Source organism: Mugil cephalus, chromosome 5, assembly GCF_022458985.1.
Source record: "Mugil cephalus isolate CIBA_MC_2020 chromosome 5, CIBA_Mcephalus_1.1, whole genome shotgun sequence".
NCBI lineage: Eukaryota > Metazoa > Chordata > Actinopteri > Mugiliformes > Mugilidae > Mugil > Mugil cephalus.
The window spans coordinates 10,060,699-10,086,130 of record NC_061774.1 but is presented as its reverse complement, the minus strand read 5'-3'; the positions used below and the strand labels follow the sequence as shown (position 1 = coordinate 10,086,130).

At 42.3% G+C, this 25,432-nt stretch overlaps 2 protein-coding genes across 5 annotated transcripts; one reads left to right on the top strand and one right to left on the bottom strand.

Annotated features, from left to right (window-relative positions):
• Positions 1–293: 293 nt before the first annotated feature.
• Positions 294–11,619, top strand: LOC125008665 (sodium/potassium/calcium exchanger 3-like). Of its 2 annotated transcripts, none has more exons than XM_047585996.1 (17): positions 294–1,008; positions 1,203–1,301; positions 2,727–2,803; positions 2,908–2,982; positions 3,661–3,745; positions 4,788–4,891; positions 4,972–5,046; positions 6,052–6,077; positions 6,165–6,218; positions 6,304–6,440; positions 6,704–6,792; positions 7,421–7,694; positions 8,481–8,647; positions 8,736–8,850; positions 9,278–9,390; positions 10,480–10,545; positions 10,781–11,619. In XM_047585996.1, exons 1-17 carry the CDS (start codon positions 900–902, stop codon positions 10,889–10,891), a joined length of 1,776 nt encoding a protein of 591 aa, XP_047441952.1. In that variant the 5' UTR covers positions 294–899; the 3' UTR covers positions 10,892–11,619. The 2 variants fall into 2 exon arrangements, with proteins under 2 accessions (XP_047441952.1, XP_047441951.1); XM_047585995.1 differs by having other exon boundaries at positions 6,704–6,873.
• Positions 11,620–13,487: 1,868 nt separating this feature from the next.
• On the bottom strand, positions 13,488–22,167 carry LOC125008424 (zinc finger protein ubi-d4-like). 3 transcript variants are annotated; one of them, XM_047585649.1, is made up of 11 exons: positions 22,072–22,167; positions 20,799–20,959; positions 20,397–20,504; positions 19,993–20,189; positions 19,259–19,351; positions 18,659–18,743; positions 18,043–18,177; positions 16,741–16,872; positions 16,173–16,285; positions 16,005–16,086; positions 13,488–15,177 (listed from the first exon to the last, which is right to left on the bottom strand). In XM_047585649.1, exons 1-11 carry the CDS (start codon positions 22,101–22,103, stop codon positions 15,092–15,094), a joined length of 1,224 nt encoding a protein of 407 aa, XP_047441605.1. In that variant the 5' UTR covers positions 22,104–22,167; the 3' UTR covers positions 13,488–15,091. The 3 variants fall into 3 exon arrangements, with proteins under 3 accessions (XP_047441605.1, XP_047441606.1, XP_047441607.1); XM_047585650.1 differs by having other exon boundaries at positions 19,993–20,186; XM_047585651.1 differs by lacking the exon at positions 18,043–18,177.
• Between the last annotated feature and the right edge of the window lie 3,265 nt (positions 22,168–25,432).

Sequence of the window (25,432 nt, the reverse complement as noted above, 5' to 3'; positions counted from 1 at the left end):
ACAGAGAATTTAAGTTTAAAAGAGTTTAAAATCAGAATTCTAGCTTCAGTTTAAGGATATTACACAAGACTGACTTTGAACTAAAAATGTTCTGAATTTAATGGCGGTCTAAATTGAATGTTGTCTACTAGAATCAGAATCCTGAGGGAAAAAAATTTAATTCTGAATTTCATCCTTCAGGTCAGAACTTAAAGGAAAACGAGTCACTATTCTGTATTTAATTATGAGCTCCAGTTCAAGATCATGCTCTCCCACATCAAATAACTGAACAAAAAATATGTTAAAACTGGTTTCTTTTAATTTACTAAAACTTGTTGCACCAGTGTGAAATACAGCGGTATAATACGTGAAGCTATTTAGTCGCTTTCCTCCCTCAGAAAATGGTTCCCAGTGCATGTGACTGAAATCACATTTCAAGGGATGTTGATTCCTTCGTATCGTTTCTTTCTCTCCAGTCGCCCCACCCAGTTGAAGGCTCTCCAGCCTGAGCCCAGGAAAACACCCCCCTCCTGGACGGGAGAGCCGTAAACAGTAGATCAGACCGAGAGCAGAGGGATGTGAGGACGGTCTTGTCCAGATCTTGGGTGTTAAGGCGCCGGCTGCTGATCGATTATCTGTTTTCTAGGAGGCTGCTCGCCGCCGGTGCTCCCCGGGTGACTGCTGCTGGAGGCGGCGTGAGATGCTGATGACAGGCCGAGCCTCTTCTGCTGCGATCTGTTTTGCGGATGGAGACCCGAGCCAGAGCAGCTGAAGGGCGATAAATCAGAATAAGAGAGAGCGAGAGGCCAGTTTGATCCAGTCTGCGAGGAGGGATCCGGACCGGAGGAGGAGTGAGGAGGAGCGACGACATGTTCTGAGCGGGGAGCCGACGAGCGGCGGCGGCGGCGGCGGCTGGCGGGATGAGGGCTCCGAGGAGACCGAGGCAGACGCGACTCCTCCCCCGGTTCTGCGTCTGTGGAGTCGGTCTGCTGGCAGCCGCCTGGGTCTTTCACATCAATCATGTTACAGGTGCGTCTCAAGGAAAAAAAACAACAAAACATCAAAATGTTCTTCGTTACACGTGTTTTCTATTTAATGTTAGTTATTTAAAGGGTTATTTCAATATTTGTGCAAGTTATGGAAAGGTTGTTCTAAATGTAATTGTACTGCATCAACCATTAATACAGTATAACGGTTTTTATTCATTTGATTCTTCTCTTTAGGCTCATTTGGCCCAACTGTGGATCACAGCGTCTTCCTGTCCAAGAGAGAGCTCCTCCAGCCAAAGGAAGACAACCACAATGAAAGTGTCTCCAAATCTGGTGAGACATTTGTGTACTGTGATATGCTTTCAAGTCATTTGAGTAGACTGTTTCTTTTTGTTGTTGTTGTTTTAAATCGGTCAAGAGTCGTAAGATTACATCTTTATAAAGTAATGTAGAGTCACAGTGATGGTCTTGGCGTGTGTGTGTTTGTGTGCGTGGGGACAGTGAGGAAGTGTGCCGCCTGTCCCTTCTCTATTAATTCCGTCTCCTCCACGCAGAGGCCGACCTCTCTGGTCCACCTCATCCTTCATTTCCTCAAACCCTGCACATCTAGATGTTTAAACACAGTTAGGCCTTTGAGAAACCCAGTTGCTAGGAAACTGAATGCTGAATTTGTGGTTGCACGGTGTGTGTGCATCTGGAGCTGTTCAAAGTGCCTGCCCTGTCGTAATGACCTGCTGATTAGTAGCCTCTCATCAGAAGCTCTCTCATCCTGCGTGTGCTTGGATCTGTTTGATTGAAAGATTGGGTCAGAAGCTGTGACGAAGACATTTAGCCAATTATGCAATACGGCGCTACAAATATTCAAAGAAGGTTGCTGCCTCAAGGAAATGCGGTAGAAACGGACCTGAAGGCGTCAAACGCTTGCTTCAAATTACCACATCACTGTTTTCAAAAACCTCATCGTGCTCCTGGCGATAAAAATACACCGTTTGATCGTGGCGTTCAGACAAAAATCATGTGACGGGTTGTCATAATATCACACCATATCCCTGCACGTGACGCGTGCTCGCCTCTAACTGCACAGTGCTGCCTCTGTGCAGGATCTCATCCAGTTTTGTCGCGCTCGTTTCCCTGAGCCGTGTGTAACCTTCATCTTCAGCAGAGATTTTAGAAATCCTGACTCAAGTCAGAAAACCTCTTGGGGACAAGTCTCCTGGGAGGCAGCTTTCCAGATTATTACTTGGCTTCTCTCATAATGAAAAGCTTTTTTTTTTATTTTTAGGAAGACGTGAGTTGTGAAAGCTTATGTGTGACAGCGCAGTCTCACAAAACAATCCCTTCCAGCCAGAGAGAAGATGATTGTGATGCAATTTTGTCGATGCACTGAACGTACTTGAGTGTTGATGGCATGAGGGGTAGTGTGAAGTCACAAGACCACCACTACTTTCTACGCAAATGGATGAAAAACTCAATTGTAGCGCGACCCAACTCTTAATCACTTGACTGTGCTTTAACCTACCATTGTCTGGGGCCTTGTTGCTAGGGGACACATCTGGACATACAATCAACACCAAGCAATGGACTTTAAGATGGTTTTTAAAAGTTCAGTGAGTCACTGTAGAGACAGAGTAGCAACAAATCTACAAACCTCACAAACTGTTTGCAATGAAAAATGATTTTAAAGATTAATTGATTATATATTATTTCCCTCACTTTCCACACGTCATTGTTTTCATGCTCTATTCATCTGTTCTGCAGCTATCAGTGAGTTCCCTGAAGACATCTTTACTCTGGATCAGAGGAGACACGGAGCCGTACTCCTTCACGTTCTCTGTGTGAGTAAGCCAGAGTGTGGCGTGACATTTTTACATTGTTTTGTTGCATTAAACTCACAAATACAAGTCAAGCGATGTATTAACGCGTCTCCTGCGTGTCACAGGCTATCTACATGTTTCACGCTCTGGCCATTGTGTGTGATGTTTACTTCGTGCCGTCACTGGAAATGATATCTGAGGTACGAGCTCAACACAAATCACGGGTCCAAGATGTTCTTTTCTTTTTCAGATCTTCTTAAGCTTCTGGTTATTTTCCACACCTTCAAATCTTTAAGGCTTAAGGATGGAGTGTTTATTGGTATGTCTAGCAAGCAAGCACGTTTCTGATGGTTTTACCCACAGAGTTTAAACCTCAGCTTTCCACCAGTCCTTTAGAACTGAAGAAGCTACTCAGATGAGCGGAGAAACGTCTTCTCAAAACTCAACAAGTCCAGTTGCCTTTTTTTTTAAATGACTTTTGTAGTATCATGACCTGGATGACTGAGAACCTTCACCGACATCATCCGTCCTGATTTCTTATTTCTGTCTTTTTTTTAACGAAAGAAAGCTCAACAATCTCCCATAAAGATAGGCGCTCTAGTTATGAGCAAACATTAGACAAGTAGGACAGAATTGTGTGTCCATATTTTTTGTACTTTTTATTATTTACAATTTGTCTCATTCAATCTGATTAAACTAGCATTTGCGTTCATTGGATTAAAGGAAGAACCACCATTTGGGACATTTGTTTTAATACTTTATGGACACAGATGGAGGTCTATGGCTTTAACAAATATTTATTAGTAGAATCAATCCACAGACAATAAGAAAAATACCACCGTCTCCATCCTTTAACCAGTTCAATCTCCTCTGTCCAGAACCTTCAGCTCAGTCAGGATGTTGCCGGGGCAACCTTCATGGCAGCTGGGAGCTCCGCCCCCGAGCTCTTCACCTCTTTGATTGGTCAGTATGACGCCCCTTTAATCAATTACTCGCGCTAATGATTGCTCCATCAGCACTCCAATTACCTGTAATCATAAGCACCTGATTAGGACCGAGAGAAGTCAAGTACACACAAGGCGGCCGCAGTGAGTGGCCAATTTGACGCATTAAGGTGTCGAGGGCAGAGCCCATCTCTTATCTGTTTGATGGTTGGCCATCTTCCCAGTAAATTACTCATGCTTATTTCCGTGGCCCAGTTTTTCTCAGAAGTGTTTTTTTTTTCTCTCAAAGGGTTCCAATGAAGCTGGATTAAGATGAAAAACATTTTTTTGAGGGGCGTAGAAAGAGAACAAATAATTAATGAGATGAAAGTGAGATTTAGACAAAATAGAGTTTGTTGTTCACGTTTTTTTGAAACCTTGATGCAAAACAGAAATACAGTCAGTTCAGTAAGTACACTAGTGAAAACAAATATAACTATCCTGCACTAAATCTTATCTTTGTGCAGGTTATAGTATTCAACATTTGTTCAAAATAATCTTATTTTAGTCAGTGGGCTAAGCAATAGAAACACTGATGTTTAATACAGTCTAGTTTAAGAACACAAACTACACCCTCCAGAATGATCACACAGTTAAATGACCCCCTTTCTTTCAACACAAACTGAACATTGTAACAGTCATGAAGGGTCATTTACATTTACATACATTTGCTTTCACTATTGTACGTAATGAAGTGAGTGTATACTCTTGTGATACTTTGAAATCAGCCTGCTTATTTTTAAAAAGCCTCTGAAGTAATCATTTTCACTCCAAAAAGAAAAAGAGAAAAAGAAAAAAAAACAATGGCCTCAATAAATCCTAGAACAACTTCAGGTAATATGTAGTAAATATTACACAATCAGTGGTATAATGCGAAACACAGGCACTATTTCTGCTCAGAGGAGAGAAACCACATCAGACTTTGTTCATTATAAATGCATGTGTGGAAGATGTAATCCATAATTTACTGCCACATTATTGCTGATGATTTACGGCTTTGCCCTGTCTCACTGCGGTGTCAGGGGTGTTTATCACAAAGGGAGACGTCGGTGTGGGAACCATCGTAGGATCGGCAGTCTTTAACATCCTGGTGATCATCGGCATCTGCGGCATCTTCTCCGGGCAGGTACGTTCTACCTGCGACCAAACATCTTTGTACCACGAAGTCGGGAGACAGTTCTTAATGTGTCCTCTCTCTCTCTGCAGCCCATCTCTCTGAGCTGGTGGCCACTGTTCCGCGACGCTGTCTTCTACATCCTGTCCATACTGGTGCTAATTTTGGTGAGCAGCAAGACTGGCTTTCACACTTTGCTTTATTCACTGTTTGGATAAAAAGATAAAAAACACAGCGGCTGCTATGATGCTAGTGTTTGAAACTTACTGGCTGTGTACAGGTTATTATGGACCCTTGACTCCATATCACACCGTATATCATAGGTCTTCAACACGGGGTCCACGTCTCCTAGGGGGTCTGTGGAGGTACTTATCTTTGGTTGATAAGACATTTTTCGATATTTTTAAAAACATTTCCCCCACAATTTTAGACTTCGTCTTTAAATACAAATTAACACGGATACAACATATTTTAGTAGAGGGATAAATGGAGGCAGAAGGCGTTATCTTTCAGGCCGGACTTCGCTCTTCCTAAGCCTCCTGTACACAGTAGGCCCCGCCCCTATCGCTGCCGAGCCAATCACAAGGCCACATATTACAGAAATCCCAGAAGCACACTGTAATATTAACAGAAGAGAAGCTAACAGTGCATGGTATTTATAGGTATGTTTATGGCAGTTGTACGCCCACTCTGTTGTACTGTTGTACATGTTTAAAAAAAAACAAGAATATTTGAACCTGTGTATTATCTGAATATCTTAATATTGAATGCAAAATGATAATAATGTATATAATAGAGTATATTTATAAGCACCAGGCTGAGTTAAATATAAAACACATATAATAGGTCGGGGGTCCGTACTTAATCTCTCCGTTAGTTTGGGGGTCCTTGGCCTGAAACACATTGCAGTATATAAATACTGAGCAGCAATACCTCTGCACCGTGTGAACGTTTTGCACATGGTTTGAACGAAAAAGACAGATCACCAGATATCAGATGACGTTAATGTTGCAGTGATGTCAGGTAACCTGAAAGATGAGAGTAAAAAAAGTGGAGTATAATTTACAGTTTCTGGCTGCAAGTTGAGAATGACAACTCCTCGTAATATTAATACTTGATTAATATTAAGTTAATTGTTGAGTGATTAAAGAAAATGTCCATTTCATTTGCAGGTGATTTATGATGAGAAAGTCATGTGGTAAGACTTTATTATTTACTCAACTCTGCAGCCCCTGTTGGAAATCAGACCCGTTTCCACCGTACTGATGAGTGTGTGTTGTTTCAGGTGGGAGACCATCATCCTGATCTCTATGTATGGAATCTATATAATCATCATGAAGTGAGTGTCGTTCTCCTGCTCTCACATCAGTCAGTGCTTCTAGTGTCAGGACATCATTAAAGACACCGTGTCTTTGTGTTTGTAGGTTCAACAGGTCCCTGTGCTGCCTGGTGGAGAGGCACTGCAGCCGGGCGGGTCAGCCGTGTCTGAGCAGCCTGCGGCGGACGACCGCCGTCGGAAACGCTGTGGACTGTGACAATGACATGGTGCCGCTGAAGCCAGGTGCGAGAGTTCGCGTCGGCGTGTGTGCACGTGCGCATCTAAAACATCACCCGTCTTTCAGCGACGTTTAAGAGACCTAGTGACACAGTTTAAGCTGCCAGTCAAAGTCGTTTCTGTCCCCCAGCGGATTCCCAGCAGGCTCAAATAGAACTAGACCACTCCGACGGGTTTCTCTTTTGGGATCGCCCTGTCCCTTTTTGTTTCCTCCTCATCTGCGTTCCCCTTCCCCGTTCGTCTCCTAACCTCTGTCCACCTCTTCCCAGACTCGTGTGTGGTGGCCGGCCAGGACTCAGGGGTGGTGATGGTGGATGAGCTGGTGAACCTGCACCCCCATCAACTCACCTTCTCAGAGGCAAGCCTCCGCCTTCTCATCACCCCGCATTTTCCCCCCTCCACCCGCCTGCGCATGGCGGGACGCATGATCATCAACGAGGTACACCGCACGTGCTCACACACCGTCCACATAACACCACCTTCTCCTGGTTTTTTCTCCTACGTTGGTGGGTATTTGAACACAGATGCATGCTGTAGTTAGTTTGGGAGTTTGGGATTAGGAGAAAATCAGAAGAGAAACTATTGGGCTCATGCATCTGTAGTAAATGAGCTGAAAGATGTGGAGATGTGTATCCGCATATCAGACAACAGACACCATGTAATAAGCCTACAGAGTGCTGCCCTAATGCATTGATATTATCCCAGAAGCAGAATCAGATAAGAGCTCAATCTTCAAATCTGCTTCCTCACCCTCTCGGCTTTAATGCATGTGTGCTTGTCATTTTCACAGCTGAATTGAAGTGCACCTCTTCCATGTCCCTAATCAGTGCTTGGGGAGCACATGCCTCGCTCCTTAATCCCACCACCCTCCAGTTCTCAGATCAAGTCATTTCCATGAGCTTGCCGCAGCATTTCTCTCTCTCTCTCTCTCTTTTTTATTATTTCTCTTTAACCTGACTTCACCTGACTTCCTTCTCCACCCACAGAGGCAGAGGCTGATTCGGGCTCGAGTTGGCCCCGAGGAGGGGGGAGTCTCGGGGGAGGAAGCCGCGGGAGCCAGCGGGTCCTGGGGGAGGGAGAACGGGACGGTGGCCGAGGGAGACCGACAGCAGCTGGAGGGAGAGAGCGACGGGGGAAAGGAGACAGGGCAGGAGAAGGAGGCGGCGCAGCCGAAGGAGGAAGAGGAGGAGGACGAGGACGAGGAGGAGCAGGAGGAAGGAGAAGAGGGGAACGCTGCTTTTAAACCCTTCGTCTTTCCAGGTGAGTGATGAATTGAATGAAGCATGCAGTTATTACTTCAACTTGTGATGCCAAAATAAAATAGGAAATAAGTAAAAACTAAGCATCATCTTTGAACAGGAAGCAGTAGTTTTTGAAAAAAAACAACAAAAAAACAATGTCCTCATATGTGGACCCTGGGTTTGTGTGACAAAATATAAAACATGACTGAGCAGAGACAGAATTGAAAACAATGAAGTCCCAAAGTCCTGAAATGAGTACTTGCTAATTAGCAAAAAATGCTAATTTGTGCATGATATCAAACTAGAAATGTTAATGACCATAAATAAATAAGTTTTAACCTGTGCTGCTACTAGATGGCAGACTAAAGTGTCCACTAATGAGGACAATTGGTTTAAATGAAGCAGAATGAGCTGCAATAAAACTTAAACCTTGATGTCCCCATATGAGGACGCAGGGTCTGAGGAGGTTTAGATTAAGAGGGAACCTACATTTATCCGCACACACGATATAGAGCCATGCGTTGACATCAGCAACTAATTAACAGTTACTTTCTACAATAAAGGTGCAACTTGGAAACCTCAAAAATATATTTTGTCACAGTTGCTTCTGCATCAACCGGAGGTTTTTCCTGCTTCATCTAATGTTCATGTTTTCCAGCATAATAGATGGTTTAATAGCTGATGCACAGATCCAGGCCGAGCCACGTTAATAATGATGCAACGATTAACGTAATGATGCTGTTGTGTGTGTACCGTATGTTTGTGTGTGTGTTATCCCCTCTGTGTGTTTTCGGCGCACTCTCAGATGGTTGGTGTGTGCGTCTGAAGTGGCTCCTGTCCTGGCCCCTGAGCGTCCTGCTTTACTGCTCCATCCCCGACTGTAGCCTGCCGCGGTGGGAGCGCTGGTACCTGGTCACCTTCCTGTCTTCAACGCTCTGGATAGCCCTCTTCTCCTACCTCATGGTCTGGATGGTATGAAGCAAAAACACAGACGCAGCCACGCGCGCACACATATAAAAACACACAAAAACAACAACTCCCCCCTTTTCCCTTTGCGAAGGTGACCATAATCAGCTACACACTTGGAATCCCTGAGGTCATCATGGGCATCACTTTTCTGGCAGCCGGCACCAGTGTTCCCGACTGTATGGCCAGTCTCATAGTCGCCCGACAAGGTGAGTGTCTGTAACATTTACACAGCTGAGCAAAACTATTTACTGCCTTGTTTGCCACACAACAAAATGAGAAATACCTCTGTGACAAAAGTTAAGGACTACTAATTATCTTTTTGTAGCTGGTTATCCCTAGAAACATGGACACTGAGTTGAGACTATTATAGAAAACTAATCTGAAATACACCTCTGTGACATCACTGGCCTTTATTTGAGGCTTGAAGCTCAACATGTATGTGAAGCAATAAAGATTAAAATTTGAATGGAAGCGTTGTTTTTATCTAAAGAAAAAAACAAAACTGTTCACATTTATATAGACTCAACCCTGAGTAAAGTGTAAGACCGATGGATGATTGACATGCGGACGTATACTCATCATGCTTTCACGTGAACTCCGTTACATGTTGTGTGCGTCTGTCACATGTTGCAGGGATGGGCGACATGGCCGTGTCCAACACCATCGGCAGTAATATCTTTGACGTGCTGCTGGGCCTGGGCTTCCCCTGGGCGCTGAGGACTCTCATAGTCAGCTATGGATCAGTGGTAAGCGTAGCTTTAATAATACAAAGTATGTATTTAAATAGTCCTGTGTATCTAGTTAGTGTTTAATTCGGCTAGTTTGATTCTGGGTGAAAACCTTTGTTTCATTCCCACTCTCCTTCCTGTGGTTTACTGTCACTGCTTGACAGTCTGCTGATGCAATGTTTGTTGTCACACGCCCAGTAAAAACTGCAGTTTAGTCCATACAAGACAAATAAAAGAAATTTAAAACCTACAAAGAAGAAAATATATTAAAAAAAACAAGTCCACAAGAAATATGTTAAATTAGAAATTGTTTGTGAGCTTTGTCCTTGATTTCACATTCCTATAGTGTGAAGAGGTTGTGTTGTGTGGGCGTGTATTGTCCTTGATGCTGTTGTGGTCTCTCTTCATAACCCCGGTCCTGTAAATGCCCTGTAGTGATGGGAGGGCTCCTCCAGAAATGATTTGTGCGTTATTATCTTTACGCTGAAGAGTCTGAGCACTGAGAGCAGAGTGGTGATGACTCTCCAACTGTCGTAAATGCATGTGTTGTTGAGGGTTTTGGTCGACATGCCGCATGTCCTCAGCCTTCTCAGGAAGTACGGAGAGAAATACTCAGTGTTTACTGTAGATTCATGTATATACTGACATGTCATGAAGAAAGCGACTATAGTCAGCATTTTATACATTTATACATGCGTAAAAAAAAATTAACATAAAAACAGTGTTAGAATGTGAAGAAGGTTGTTCATATCATCACACAAATCTGAAGCTTCCCTCTATAGAGAGTGAGACACAAGTAGTTAACAATGAGTCGGGGAACAGCCGACTTCACAAGCTCAAAATGGAGCTGAAAGAGCTTTCATAGTGCTCATCCCACTCTCCAGGTGTATGCTAGTGTTGGTCCTTAACTGCTGCTATGTGGCTAGCATGTTAGCTTCCTCACAACTTAACAATTAAAAAGATAACAATGCCGCATCTACAGCTTGTCTTTGTTGCTCCAAACTGGCCAAAAAACTGAAAAAAGTACCACTTTGAAATAGTTTAGTAATAAAGACACATTGTTAAAAACACACTTTAAAACCACTGTTTTCTTTCCGTTGTTCTTAGGTGACAATCAACAGCAAAGGCCTGGTGTACTCGGTGATTCTGCTACTGGCCTCGGTCACACTCACTGTGAGTAATCTCCACCCAATGTTAGAAATCGCAGGTCTGACTCTGAGATTCTGTCACGATAAACAAACTCAGATCAGCTCCCTGTTTGTCTTCACCTGTTATTTTGATGCAGTCACAGTCCGAGATTTGGAGATTACACTTAAGGACAGCGCGACAGGAAATGAAGCTTGTCTTTTATTAAATCTTGTTTCGCAGCGAGACCAGAGCCCGTGTCTTCCTGTCTGTCCATCCTCAGGTCCTGTGCGTCCATCTGAACCGCTGGAGGCTGGACCGGAGGCTGGGAGTCTGTCTCCTGCTGCTCTACTCCATCTTCCTCCTCTGCTCCGTCGGCTTCGAGCGGCTGTAGAGGAAACGACCACTCCACCACACACCTTCACTGCTGCCATTATTAACCAAATGTACGAAGAGGTGATTTTTAATTCCACCACACAGTAGCTGTGCGAGTCTGAGCGGCGTTGCGCGACACCGGCTTCCTGAAGGCGTCATTGTTTACCTTTGATAAATAAGTATTTTACATAGTTTTGTACCGAGCACCTCCAGCCCAGATTTTGTGAAATCAAACAGGTCAATGCACTGTCTCACCACAAATTTATAATATAAAATGCTCAATTTGTATTCTGAAGCCAGGAGTATTGTGTAAGGAACCCCAAAGTGTGTTAGTTTACTTACTCTTACTTTATAACTGCCACAAGTAACCTCAATGAACAGACGACTATATGTGTACGTTTCTATAGTTGCTTCTCAGCTGGTGCACTTATGTAAAGTTTAATGTCACCACTCCTCTGTGTCAGTAGCTGTAAATGGCAAAGCATGGCTGTTCATCACGCTCCAGGTGATTGCACTAAGCGCCTGTTGTCTGGGCCCTGTACATAGTGTAGGCCCGCGCTCTTTTCCTAAAAGCTTCTCAGCACACGGGTTGTGTTTTTGTTAGGGAACAAAGGCGACTATATGCTACAAAGTGTTTTTTGAATGTCTGTTTGGAGAGAGAGTCCTCGAGTTTATATCTGTTGAGTTATGAGTGCAATAAAACGCTTTGTTCTGTGAGGTTACCGCTCAGATGCTGGAGAGTCATGACCCGAGTTTGGACCTGAATTTTCTTCTGTTAGACACGGGGCAAAAATTAAATGTCTCATTTCCACCTTTTTTTTAAAAAAAAAAAAAAAAAAAAAAAAAAAAAAAAAAGTTTATAAAAGGATGCATTACAACTGAAACATTAATTTTATTAGTTGAGCTCCAAAAAATTTTGATTTTACATTTTAAAATATGACAGAAGTTAAATTTTTTTAACAAATCTTTTAAGTGTTAAGTGTTTAAGTGTTAAGTCTTTTTAAGCATGCGTTACCACTGTGGAGCACAATTGTATGAAGACGAAGGCCCAGTTTACAGCTGCAAGTAAATGGTACTTTCCTTTGACAAGAAATTGTATTTCGGTTGTAAATATTACCAGGATGTGTCGACCACAGTGATGCTGGATGACAAATAACCATACACCGAAGCCGTTTCCCCTCCTGGAGTTCAGTACCAGAGACAGCTCCATGTCCCACAGCTGGCTGGTTGAGCGGAGCTGTCCAGTGCTGAAGCCAGGCATCAGATTTAAACGATAATCAAGCCGAGACAGGGATGCTGAGACAGGGAACTGTGCTGCAGTTTACAAAGACAACAGCATCTCATTCATAAGCGTCCACGGTTCAAACTGACTAGTGAGGAGGTTTTATATTTTAAGCATCTACGGGTGTTTCTCACCTCAAACTCACATGACTTGAGGCACGTTCATATCAGACCAAAACCTTTGGGGAGGAATTAAGGGAGTCAACTATATTAACTGGAAAACCCATCTCTGATAAAAGAACCCACATTCGATGCTTCTATTTAGAGCTCGATTTATTCGAGCCTCAGGTTAAGTCATTTTTCGGCAGCCGCCCACAGATTTCACCACTTTGTTTTGTATCGGAGGGAAATTCTCCCAACTCTTCCCCAACTGGTTTTAACCTTTTCCAACAATATTTCCTCCACGTCTTTTGTCTAATCTCGTCTTATTTTTTGCTACCGCTTAATCCTCACTAAGGTTGCGGAGGTTTTTGGAGCCTATCCCAGCTGTCATCGGGTGAGAGGCTGGGTTCACACTGGACAGGTCGTCAGTCTATTACAAGGCTAACACAGAGACAAACAAACATTCACACTCACACCTAGAGTCAATCTAGGGTCACCAATTAACATAACAAGCATGTCTTTGGGGTTGGGAGGCAATTGGAGTAACTGGAGAAAACCCACGCAGACACAGGGAGAACATGCAAACTCCACTCAGAAAGGCCCGAGCTGAACTTTAACCTGGACCTTCTCGCTGGGAGGCATCAGTGCTTTCATGTCCTTTGTACAATTTAAATCACTTTTCCAGTGTGAACATTCTGCACGTTTGTAGCTTGAACAAAATTAGTATGAAACGTGAAGTGTTACATGGGCTACGTGCAGAAACTACAAGAACTAAAAGCAACTCGAGCTACAGGTATTTTAAATAATCAACCATATTTATTATAGAAACATGAGCATGAAAAAGTATTTGGGCTGTTACAGGAGCGACAGTATCATGGAAAAGATGGGGACAGGGCCCCCTAGAGTCTAGACGCTGGTGGGGGTGGAGAAGATGAAGTTAGCAGGTGGATGATGAAGACTCAGATCAGAGGACGCCCAGAGACAGGTGGAAACAGGGAGAAGACAGTGAGTGACAGATTTATAATGAATTCAAAGCGTGGAAACTGATGAAGAAAGGCAGGCACATCATTTAACGAGAGCAGTGACGAATAAACTGAGAACTGATTTTGAGAGTGTATGAAAATAGAAGAGAGGATATATAACCCACATTCACTTGACTTCTGCCAAAGCTTCATGCAAGTAAAACATATTCTAGCAATTAAGTATTTGGATCAGTGACAAAGGAGACATAATTCAAAGTGATTTTTTTTTTTTATTTCAGTCAGGCTAAATCGGCTTTGATACCAAAGAAATGTAAAAAATAAAAATAGTACAACAAAGTACATCATTTTACAAATACTTATAATGGAGGTTTTGACATATCAGAATAAACAAATAAATCCAAACATGTCACAGTCATAACAAAAATAGAAAAAGTCAATACAGTACATATAGAATGCATTAGGAGCTATATACTGAAGTGTTTGCTATACCATAGACTTTACAAAAATCTACTAGAAAAACTCCCAATACCAATGGAATATCAGGTAATATAAAATGTAAAAAAAAAAAAAAAAAAAAAAAAAAAGATACACTTGTGATGTGTGTGTGCATTCATACAGGTGCAATCTGCATGCAAATCTGCCTCGGTGTGACAAATGGTAAAAGCAGCTACAGTAAGTTAATGATTGTGTGAGGTTGGACAGCGGCTGTTCTAAAAACGATGTGGTGGCGTCACCGTCCAACTATTTCTAAACAGCTAGCACAAAGAACGTCTGTGAGAAAAGGGATGCAGCTTTATGGTCACGAGTTTTCATGTACCGGACGGACTTCAATACTGTACGGAGCCGCCATGACAACACTGAAAAAAAAAAAAAAAACAGGCTTTTCAGAATAAGAGTGTTAAAAAGTGACACCATACTAAAAGGTTTGATGAGTCCGATGTACGGTGTGTATGTTGCGTAGTGTTTGGACGATGTCACTCATCTGTTCAGCGATGGAATAAACGGCGAAGAAGATGCTTTTTGTAAAGTAGCAACACCAAAACGTTTGTGCTAACAGACGTAATTTTACCGCCTTCGCGTCTGTGACTCACGGCAAAGACGATTTTCTCGTGCTTGTGGTGAGCTCCTGTCGAGCAGAGAGACGATGTGAGTTTGATATGACGGTGGACCTTGGCACTGACTGGCTTCCCCTCGGGGACACTTCTTCAAAAGATAAATGCTCAAATGGATTAGACAAGAGTACACAGACAAATGCCACTACAAAAGCCCACAAGTAACCAGAACAATAATAATCATAATAATCGTAATAATAATAATCATTTTCTTTAGACTGTATACGTGGTGACGCTTTTCGTCACTTCCAGGGAGTAAAAATAGATAATTTTGGCAGAAGAAACGCTGTGATGTCTCAACAGTCCACACTGTGTCGTTGAGTGAAAGGGTGCAGATAATTAGCCGTGATGCTAATCCGCTTTCTCCCGTGAGCTCCCATGGAGACAGCAGTTACTATGGTTACTGCATGCGCTCTGTCTCTGTATCTAGTGTAAGTAACAGTCCAGGAGGAGGTTGTGTGTCTATACTGTATATACACACACGATGTGTTAGGTGTTTGACGGCGAGCCTTTGTTCAGGCCGGTGAGTAGTGACGGTCTGATGCTGACTGATCTGAGGTCTGTTTTGGTTTCGAGTCCCCCCGTTTGGTGCTGTTGATATGACACTTTCGAAAAAAGCTGATCCGGCTCAGCTTCGTCTTCTGCACAGAACCTGGAGCTCCGGGCTGAGAGGAGGTCTGACGTTTTGATCGGAGGGGCGGGTTCCAGGTGGCGAGGGGCGGAGTGCACTGTTTTCCCGTGTCACTCGGGGGCAGAGCCCTGGTTCTGCTGGTATATGGAGGCTTTGTCCTTCAGCAGAGCCAGACACAGGTGGCAGCTCCAGCTCCCTGGACGACAGACAAGGGACAGTGAGACGGTGACGACCGGAGGTTTTCATGTGGACATATTTTCTTTAATGGAAAACATTCGCACATTCAGTCTAATTTAGGAAAGATTCCTCTAGTGCTGAATCGATAGGGTCTCTTGTTTTGACACTTTGACACAATTTGTTCATTAAATAACACATTTTTATTACTGAAAATACAGACTAGCTCATGTTCATATGATATTTTTTGGAAAAAATTATTTTTATGCTGTTTCTGAAGTGGACACTTTTGTACCTAATGCTCAGTTTATACCTCCAAGTCAATTTTCGCAGACCTTAAGGTCGCAGTCTGATGTGCACCTGCCCAGAAATGTAACTACGCCTCAAGGCAACATAGCGCACAAGAGCTGCGATTGGTCCACTTGGTTTTAGTGTGTTTCTACTTTAGTGTTTCCGGCTGCTTCTACATCTCCACAATTATCGGACAGATTGTTTTGGATAAATAAGGATGGAAGCAAAGATTAACTGGGGAGGTTGGGAGATACAAACATTTGTATGAATAGTCTTTGGCGAAAGTTTTAGTCGCCATTGTTGAAAGTGAAGCAGGACGTAGAAACAAAAATTAACCTATTTAACCTAATCTATTTTAAAAGAGTAAAAGGGTTAAAGATCACTTCTTCTATCATCTTAACTACATTATTTTAACAATTCAGATGTGGCACAAATATAAATGTTCAACTGCTAATATATGCAGCTTGAAATTCCCTCCTTCATTTGTAGTGAAGACTTCTGAGAGCTTGCTTAACGTCCTTTGATTCCGTTAACTTGAGCGGTAAAATGTTAACTCACCCTCTGGCGGTTCAGTCATGGGTGGAGTTAGACAGTACATGTGGTAGCCTCGGTCACAGTCGTCACAGAACAGCAGCTGGTCCTGTGAAAGCACAACAACATGATCAGTCCGCTGACGAGACCGGAAAACAAACCGAGCAGCGGGGTGTCAGTTAAAGAGAGGCTCACGTCGTTCTCTGAGGTGCCACAAACGTTGCAGCACTTGCACTCGATGCACTGCCAGCGATAAGTCTTCACCGCGGCCATCATCACTGGTGTGAACTGCAGGCACGTCGGGTGGCCTGCGGGGAGAGGAGGGAGAAAACGTAAGAACCACTGTACGGCCACGACTCCACAGTGACGGTCCGTTCATGGGTTAGCAGCCGTAAGTAGACATATGACAAAGAAACACTAAGCATCTAAAGGGTTAATTATTTTAAGGGTGTATTATCCCTTTTTAGACTGAAATCACAACCACAAAAGGTGTTTATCCGCTCTAGCAAACTACAGCTAATTGCCTAATTGGAGCTGGTAGAGAATCGTTTAAGAGTTCAGTGACTCTGCGTCTGTTTGTAGCGGAGTTCACCAAACAGGTCGAGTCACATTTGAAAAAAAAAAAAAAAACGGTTTAGTGTTTATCCCAAAAGCCCTCTTAAACAGCGAAAGCATACAATAAGGAAATACAGGTGTGTAAAGTAACAGGACTCAGTTTCTGTGTTAAACTGAGTAACATGGGCAGGAATGGACGGGTTCATACCTGAGCGACCACAGTCTGAGCAGGACACAAGCTCTTCTGACTGGCCAGTCTTCTGGTTTAAGGTGGAGTCTCCCAGACAGAAGTCACAGTAATCGTTGGGCAGAGCCAGACCGTTGGGACCCTTCTTAGTGGCTAAACAGAGGAATGAGTGAAAAAAGTATTCAGTGCACATTAAAATAGCCTCTTCAAGATATCATGGTAAACCAGTTAAAAAAAATCGTCTTCTTCCAGGTGGACATATCAAAACTGAAGAGTCACTCAGTAGTTTTCATGCACAGCTTAATCGAGCTCAAAATTCGACTTTCTGAATGAATTGAATGAATGATTCGAGCATGTCCTGCTCCTCTTCCACACTGGGTGGTGATGTGTGTCTTTTCAGCAGGCTAATACGACCCTGGTTGATCTATTACGTCATATAATAAACACCTAGAATCTAATGCAACAGAGCGGCATTTCAAACAACAACAAGATGGATAATAATACATTTTATAATCTCGTATGTGATGTGTACGCTGCTTATGCTGCGCTATCCCTCAGGTGGCTTCTTCTTCTTCTTCTTTGACCGTGGTCATACGCCAGCGCAGCAGTTGCGGAACATGTGCACACGTGTTATCCTGTTTAAGTCCAATTAAGATGCATTTCCAATTGCATTATCTGGAAGTCTTAATCGGATGAGAAGAACTCACATTTCAGTCGGACTAACGTGTTGACAGTCGTCCAGTTAAAGGCAGATTAAGGAGATCATTCGTTTTTTTCATGTGCATGTAAACGTACTGACTGTGTAAATGTAATACAGCTCACAAATTAATCTGAAGTACAAACCTGGTCATGTCTGCAAACGTCTTTTTATTAATCTCTGTAATTCACTGATGATTGAATCATGATCCCAACTAATAGATGAGCGACAACTGACCAAACGCACTTGTTGTATGTATTTGCTAAGACGATGTCGTCGTGCACAAAGTAAAAACAACAGCAATGTAATGGATACGCTCGGGGGGGAAAAATTGTGGTATGATATGCTGAAAAAATAAATAAAAATAATAATAATAAAAAAAAACAAAAAGCAAATAAAAAAAAAAAAAATCAGGAGTCCCAACTGTTTCAGAGGCATCGAGTCAAATCCCAAAATCGAGATTCAAAAGCAGGAAAATCAAAAAAAATGAAAAGAGCCGAACAAAAAGAAAAAAACAAAAAGAATGAGAGAGAGACTTCCCTTGAACAAACACACACATGCTACACAGCATGCAACAACCCCCCTCTCTCTCTCTGTCTCTCTCTCAGTACAAGAGAGTGACTCACTCTTCTGTTCCTCAGGCTGGCGAGGAGTGGGTGGTGCCTCGATCTCCTCGCGGTCCTCGCCCTCCTCCTCGGCCAGGTGAGAGTGTGTATAGTGGTAGCTCAGGCCGGGACGGTTCTTGTAGCGCTTCCCACAGACTGACACACACACACACGGTCATACAAGAGTGTTACAGTGATGGCGGCTGATTCGAACTAGCGCCAAAAAAGGCCCAAGTTGAAACCCCAAGGAGGAGGTGCCACATTCGTCCCCCTGAAGCCGATTATTTCTTAACATTATTCACTTTTGCCGGACACACTAGCAACCTCAAGCCGCAGAGGTGAGCATTTGCAGAGTTAGCTTCGGCCGACAGGAAGCCACAGAGCGCACACGGAGCAGCATCTCAGTGAGGAAAAAAACAAACCAACGGGGGGAAAAAAAAAAACAAAAAAACACCACGCATCCACTAGAGAAACATTTCCAATTTCTATGCTGTCAAACATTAGTTCCAGGTGGGGTCTTAAAGCTTGCGCCGTACATGGAAGAAGGCTTCTCTTTGTCTTTCAAAGGGGAAAGCAAAAGCCTCTCTTGCCAACATGCATGATGCACACAGACGTTACAAAGAAAGCCGCTACTCACTGTCGCAGGCGTACGGTTTATCCCTCTCCTCCAGCGCTGCAGCGGCAGCTTCCGTTTTCTTCTTGCCATTCTTATCACTGCGACCCTAAAGAACCCATTCAACCCGTTGAGACACATAGTAAAACTAAAACGACATAACTTAATTTTATCAGTTTTGTGAAACATTGAGGAACAAAATGCAGCTCGGTTTGGTAAAAACACTTCATTCAAAATGGGTCTGTCAGTCAGCAAAGGTCAGCTGATCTGTGGTGATGGACAGAAGAGAATCAGAATACTTTCATTAATCCTTACAGGACATCCAATTACATGCAGAGGTATTTATTTATCTGTTGAAACACGCTCCAGAAAGAAATGGCATGTTACCAGTGATAATAACTGACTCTGGCTGCATCAGGCTAAGAGGAGAATTTGCACTAAAAATCATGTATATTGTGGTTGAGAGAAGGCTGAGAATTAGCACGGCTAAATGTAGCAGAAACTGTGTTTGTCTGTTTTTCCATTTTTCCAATACAGACAGAAAAGGTTGAAATAAAAAAAAAAAAAAAATCTCTGAACCACGATGTTTAATGAAACCGACTCCACAAGTCAACAGGTGCTCACCTTGGACTTGCTCTTGCCTCGTCTCTTGGGGGTCTCATCCTCAAAGTCTTCGTCATCCAGATCATCCAAATAGTCATCGTGGTCCAGAACTCTCTGCAGTGAGAGTGTGCACATCAGTTAGAGAACTATCAACTCTATTTTATTCTAGAGCTACAGAGCTCACAGAGCCCAGTGATTTGTAGAAACTTAACTTTAAGGTTGTTGACACTGAAAAACACTGAAATTTCTTATGACCAACATAAATGCAGATACTAATCATGTTCAGATTAGTCTTGGATAATTCTACTTGTTGAGAAAAATATATCAAGTCTATCAGTATCAGTAACTGGCATTAAATGTTTAGCCTTGTAAGGAGACGTTAATTAGAGATGTTTAGTTGTGTCTGAGTCAAACATGTTCACATCAATGCTGGTATCACATCCTCTAAATTAACATATTTCTCCTTCTAATGAGGCTAAAGATAAAACAGAATAAAATGCTGACGTACAGCATAAAATACATCAGTTAATAGCTTAACACTTGTAAAAAATGAGAAAGTTTAAAACTCAAAGAGCAATGATTAAAAAAAAAAAAAAGGTAACTAAAGTAGCTAACTTGTTCTACAAATGCAGCCCACTGACTTGTGCTGAAGTAAGCAGGCTTTGTACTTATAACACCGGTGGGATACATGTGTGCTGTTCAGAAACCACTGCAATCACGGGAAACATTAGCCTTCAGCCAGCTTTGAGCCTGACCTTACGGATGCGCCCAGAGGATGTGTGAGTGGCAGCCGATGTAGCAGGAGGCTCCACCGTGGCCGGATCGTCCTCCGGCCCGCGCAGCTCTGACACGCCGCTCCTCCTATCGAGGGGCTCCCCTTTCAGCAGAGCCTCCAAACTGCTGCCATCCACTGCTCCCAACGCTTCACGCTTCAGACCTAGTTCTAAATCTGCTGCACACACAAGCATAACAGTAATGCATGCAATGACATGACATAAAAACACAAACACAAACGTACAAGTTAATTCACGGATTTACAAAACAATACTCTGCAAACACACAGTTCTAACCGTTCCTGATGAAGTTCAACTGGCACAAATAAATTCAGACTCTCAAATGTGTTTGTGATAAGGAGAGTTGTTGCACCCAAAACTGGTACCTGCTTTAAGAGGTGGGAAGGCCAATCGGGGGTCCTCGGGGGGATGAGAACGCCGCTTCTTCCTCCAGCGACGGGCTGGGTAGGTGTACAGTTGCCCTGGAGCTACACCTGATGTGACGCAGGAGAAAAAGAATGAATTAAAATAAAACAACAGGTGAAGAAAGTTTTGGTGTGTTCTACGGTAAAAAACCTGTACCAAAAAACAAGTAATTTTGCGTCTTCAAAGGTGTTGTGTATTTGATACGCGACATATTATCTTGATCATCACTATTCCACACAATAGCTAAAATATTAGAAATCATTTTAAATAAAAAAAAATCTTCGACACCCGTTCTATTCATTTCATTGCAGCCTGCAGAGCACTTTTCACGAAATCATCATTTAGCACGAATCCTAACGTACCTGCGCTCCGGTGTCTCTTCTCCATCCAGATGTAACAGTTGGACTGAGCCACGCCGGTCTGAGAGTCCAGGAAAGGCATGAGGATGCTGCGCTCAGCACACAGGCGAGCGTTGTAACTATGACACTGCTCCATGGCATCTCTGTAATACTGCTCCCCCAGCCTGAAACGCCAAAGGTGTAGAGCGGGTAAATAACTTCGTTTAATTAAGTATTAAACAAGGTGTGAAATAAATATCATAAAGTACCATGTGTCACGGGACGTGTTCTCAAGACGTATTTCACTCTTGGGTTAAAACTAAACTTTAACCATTACACACACAAAGAACATAAATTTTTGTGTAGGTGTTTTCTGGTCAACAGATGACGTATTGGTTACAGTGTTACAAGCCTGAAATTTTTATCTGGCAATATGAAATGCAATTCTTTATTTCTGATCCATCAACATTTAACAACTTGCCGGGCAATTTTTCCAGCAAATCTATTAGCATGCCTGTGTAGAAAAGGGGCACTCAGGTTAAAATCACATAGACTTGAACGAATATGGCTCCACCGCTTCCATCTGCTACTTTGGCCATAATACTTAAATGCCTTATGTAATTCATAAAGGTCTTTTCACCCGCTTCGTAAGGCCCATAGTATTACAGTAGTATCATAATGCGGCAGCCATCTTCGGTGTACCTAAATGAATAATTATTCATATCAGAGTGTTGCCTTTTCCTCAGAAACACAGTCTTTTCCCTCAGCTGCTCACGAAACAATGGTTAGCATTGCCGTGTCGTATTGTTCACAGACTTTGACTTGTTTGTTTATTTATTTACAGAAGAAAAAACGCCTGGTTCGGTGATACTAGCCAGCCTTCACGGTAACGATGGAGCGGTGTCAGAACAAAAGGTTGATTGTTAGCAAGTCGCTCGTCACAACAAAGCGCCCGCCAACCCTTCAGGACGCCGAAGAATTAACTTTCAGCTTCAAGCGGCTAAATACAAATGGTCGGGTACAGTGTGTTGCTTTAAATAAACCCACAGGCATCGGAGTTAGTCATAAATAGGGTCCAAAACGCAGCTCCAGAAAAGGTTTGTCTCTCTTGTTTTCCCCATAGCTAACAAGCTAACCGTAGCAACGTTACTCTCTTGGGACAATTGTCGTATTTAACACCAAGGATGCGGTGTGTACAAATTTCCGCCCTATGTAGTAACGTGATAAGCAAACCCTTAAACATTCCATTCTGTATAGTGAGTGGTTTTACTTTTACAATAAATAAAGGTAAACTTACACTTTCACAACACTGTCGACGGCGGCCGCCATGTTTGCTTATTGCGGTTGTGCGAAGAGCCACTGCGCCTGCGCGCAGACGTGAGTTACAATTACTGCCTCCCACGGCCGAAATCAGGAAGTGGAGTTTCTCCTATGTACACTCTGTTCTCCAGGTATTTCAAAGCCAACATTATCAACCTCGTTAGCCCACGAGTCTTTTTTTCCCCAAATAAGGCAGCTGATATTTTATGTATTTTATCAAGAATAATACTTTATGAGCCGTCTCTGACCCCTAATGAGAACAGCTTTGTTCCTTCTCAGTTTTTATGCGAAGAAATAATTGCAGAATAATTGAAACCTAAGCTTTAATTAGTCATTTGTGCATTCTATGTAGCTTAACAGTAATGAAATCCTTCCCATTCTTTCTGCGTAAAACCTTTTCTACTTTTACATCAATAGATTATCCGCATAACTGTACATTCTGTAGGGTACCAGTGTAATCTTGTTGACTCTTTATTTGTGTAAATGTTCAGCAGCACAGTCACAGAAATTAGCAGGATGGCTGTCCTGCTGTGTATGTACTCGTACAAAGAAGAGATATATATATATACAATTTGTCCTATCCCTGACCCACAGCTTCAAGTACATATAAAAGATAAGATAATTTTATTTTGACTGTGCTATGGGTTCACCAGGATGCTGAAACCTGCAGAAACTTGTTTTATCTGAGTTTATATTAAATGTCTATAGTAACATGACGAAGCTCCAGCGCATCTTGGTCTTTATTCTTTTCAATTTGTCTGACTTCTAATAAGAATGGCAAAAGTTGTAGGTATGTTTTTGATTTATATTAAGTATCAAGGCCATTAAGTATTAAGGCCATCTCTTCATCTCCTACATGAATCATTCAGTCATAAGACTCCTTTTCTGATGACTGAAGTCAACCTGTTGTTTCCTTCCACAAATTCACCCAGAATTTCTAACAATCCTCTAACAGTTCAAACAGGTAAGTCAATCAGGTTTGTTATTTTATTCTGATTCCTAAAATCTGACCCTGACTACATTACAGCCTAAGTCAGCCACTGACCCTGAGTTAAATTGTCTTAGCCAGTGTTTGCAAACATGAATCTGGCTGTGATACAGCAAACAGAGTGGCTGTTACTAGTAAATATGGTCAGGAGACAAAACAACTCACAGTACACTGCACTTAGTACTGTTTTTACGCTTATTTGTAATTCTACTTTAGACAGTGATGTCCTCATCTACGACACAAACAAGAAAGAGCAGCTACTCACAGTAGACTATTAATGCAGATATTTTGAGCTTCACAAACTTGAGGTCACTCACATTACCACTAGTCCTTACTTAATTGCCCCTTAGGGATAAATAATTATTTTATTTTATTTTTTTCTGATTCTGATTCTGATTCTCCAAAGCAAATGTGAAGCTTGCAGACTCCCTCTTGGAGAAGGCAAAGCCATTTACAGGGACCCCTAACTGAGTCTCCGTGAGCTGATCATGTCTACTCATGTGTGCTTCTAATACTTCTTGTTAAAATGTCTTTTATCTATCAAATGTCACTGGTTTCCTTTTGTTCTTTTGTCATGGAAAAATTCAACAAGTGAGGGTTGTTGAGAAGTCAGTAATGATTCAGACTCAGTGATCACTTTTGTTATTTGTTGTTTGGTTTATTTGCAAATATTCTGCACAGAAGGAGACACACGCACAGAGTAAAACCCAGAGAGTATGTCACCCCGAATATTGGGTGACAACAAGTTTTATAGTCCACGCTCACGTTCATTCCACATGGATCTGGTGCAAGTGTACTTTCCATTTCTTGAGTCTTATTCAAGAAGACAACTAGACAGTCTGCACATCTACACATAGAAAATGTAACGCAATGCTATTATGAACTTTTCGGTGAACTTCGGTGAACTTCTGCTGAACTTATTTTCACTTGTTATGAACTCAGCAAATACAGACAGTATATATAAGAGAAGTAAATATAAAACCTTTCCATCATATGTTCTTGTTCTCTTTCTTGTCACTGAATAATAGGCAAAGTAAACAATGAATCAAACTTCAGTCTTACCAAACCTAAAGTGACAATAGTAGTTAATTAAAACTTTTAATTAATAATTAAAATTAATATTTCAGAGGAATTTTGATGTATTGTAACAATTGAAATCTCTGCTTCAGGCCTCAGTGTCGTGACAAAATTAAGGGAACCTTCAGGACCAAGACCACTTCCTTCTTGGTTCCTGCTACAACTCAACCTAAAGTGCCCTCATAATCTCATCTCATCTTCTACTACTGCTTATCCTCACTGGGGTCACGGGGAGTTGCTGGAGCTTATCTCTTTAAGGGGGCGAGAGGCGGGGTACACCCTGGACAAATTACCGGTATATCCCAGTCCAGCAAACAACCATTCACACTCAGTGTCAATTTAGGGTCACCAGTTAACCTAACGAGCGTGTCTTTGGAGGTACCCGGAGAAAACTCACGCAGACACAGGGAGAACATGTAAACTCCACCCAGAATGGCCAGAGACAGACTCGAACCCAGACATTCTCGCTTTGAGGCATCAGTGCTGAGCCTGTCCTTACATTTTTTTTTTTGTTAATTATTTACTTTGTTTTCTGTTGCAGTTATCTGTGCAGTCACCTTGTGAGTTTGGAAAAAAGAGGTCAAGCACACCTTTTGTTTGACTTTATGCGTGGAAATGATAGGTTCAAAGCAGAGAACTGGTCCATTGAACATAGTCCAGATATTTAATCCTATAATACTGTTGAAATGTGACAATGTGTTGAAGCGTGTAAAACGTATATTTGTTTTTCAAGTACTAAGTGTTAAACCAATATAACCTATGACTTTATATGTTTTCTACCAGGAACTGCTCCTCAGTCCGAGGGTGTGTTGGGAGAGTGGACAATTCAAAACTGAAAACCTAGTCAAATGAGATTCCTTCATGTTTTTTTTTCTGCTGGTGAAATGTATGTCAACTTCCTCATTTCCCTCAACACTGCATTTGCAAAAACCCAAATAAAACATACGGACACATCCCGTTTGCACAGTTTGTATATTGTTTTGATGCATTTTGAAGATGATACCTTGTCTGCAGGATTTCAAACATTTAATGCTTGTGAGGGCAGCCCAGCTGTCAGATGCAATCAAGTGAAGATCTTTAGTTTATCTTTATAATGCTTTTCTATATTCTTTTCAGGAGTGGTACCAGCAAACCCCTGTTCAGATGTTTCCATACAACCTCCCCTTAATTCTGCTCACGTTTTATTTATACCCCGGTAAGCATCGAAAATGGCGACGGGGAGGGGAGGGGGGGGGGGCATGTCACTCACGTGACTTACAGAGACCGATTTGAA

What these genes read in the sequence shown, in the direction of transcription:
- LOC125008665 (XM_047585995.1), top strand. Translation starts at nt 900, where the DNA reads ATGAGGGCTCCGAGGAGACCGAGGCAGACGCGACTCCTCCCCCGGTTC. An exon ending in CATGGTGCCGCTGAAGCCAG is followed by an intron (nt 6,441 to 6,703) that starts GTGCGAGAGTTC and finishes ACCTCTTCCCAG; the next exon opens with ACTCGTGTGTGGTGGCCGGC. An exon ending in TGGCCTCGGTCACACTCACT is followed by an intron (nt 10,546 to 10,780) that starts GTGAGTAATCTC and finishes GTCCATCCTCAG; the next exon opens with GTCCTGTGCGTCCATCTGAA.
- LOC125008424 (XM_047585649.1), bottom strand. Translation starts at nt 22,103, where the DNA reads ATGGCGGCCGCCGTCGACAGTGTTGTGAAAGT. An exon ending in CTCAGACTGTGGTCGCTCAG is followed by an intron (nt 16,286 to 16,740) that starts GTATGAACCCGT and finishes CTCTCCCCGCAG; the next exon opens with GCCACCCGACGTGCCTGCAG. An exon ending in CATGACTGAACCGCCAGAGG is followed by an intron (nt 15,178 to 16,004) that starts GTGAGTTAACAT and finishes TCTGTCGTCCAG; the next exon opens with GGAGCTGGAGCTGCCACCTG.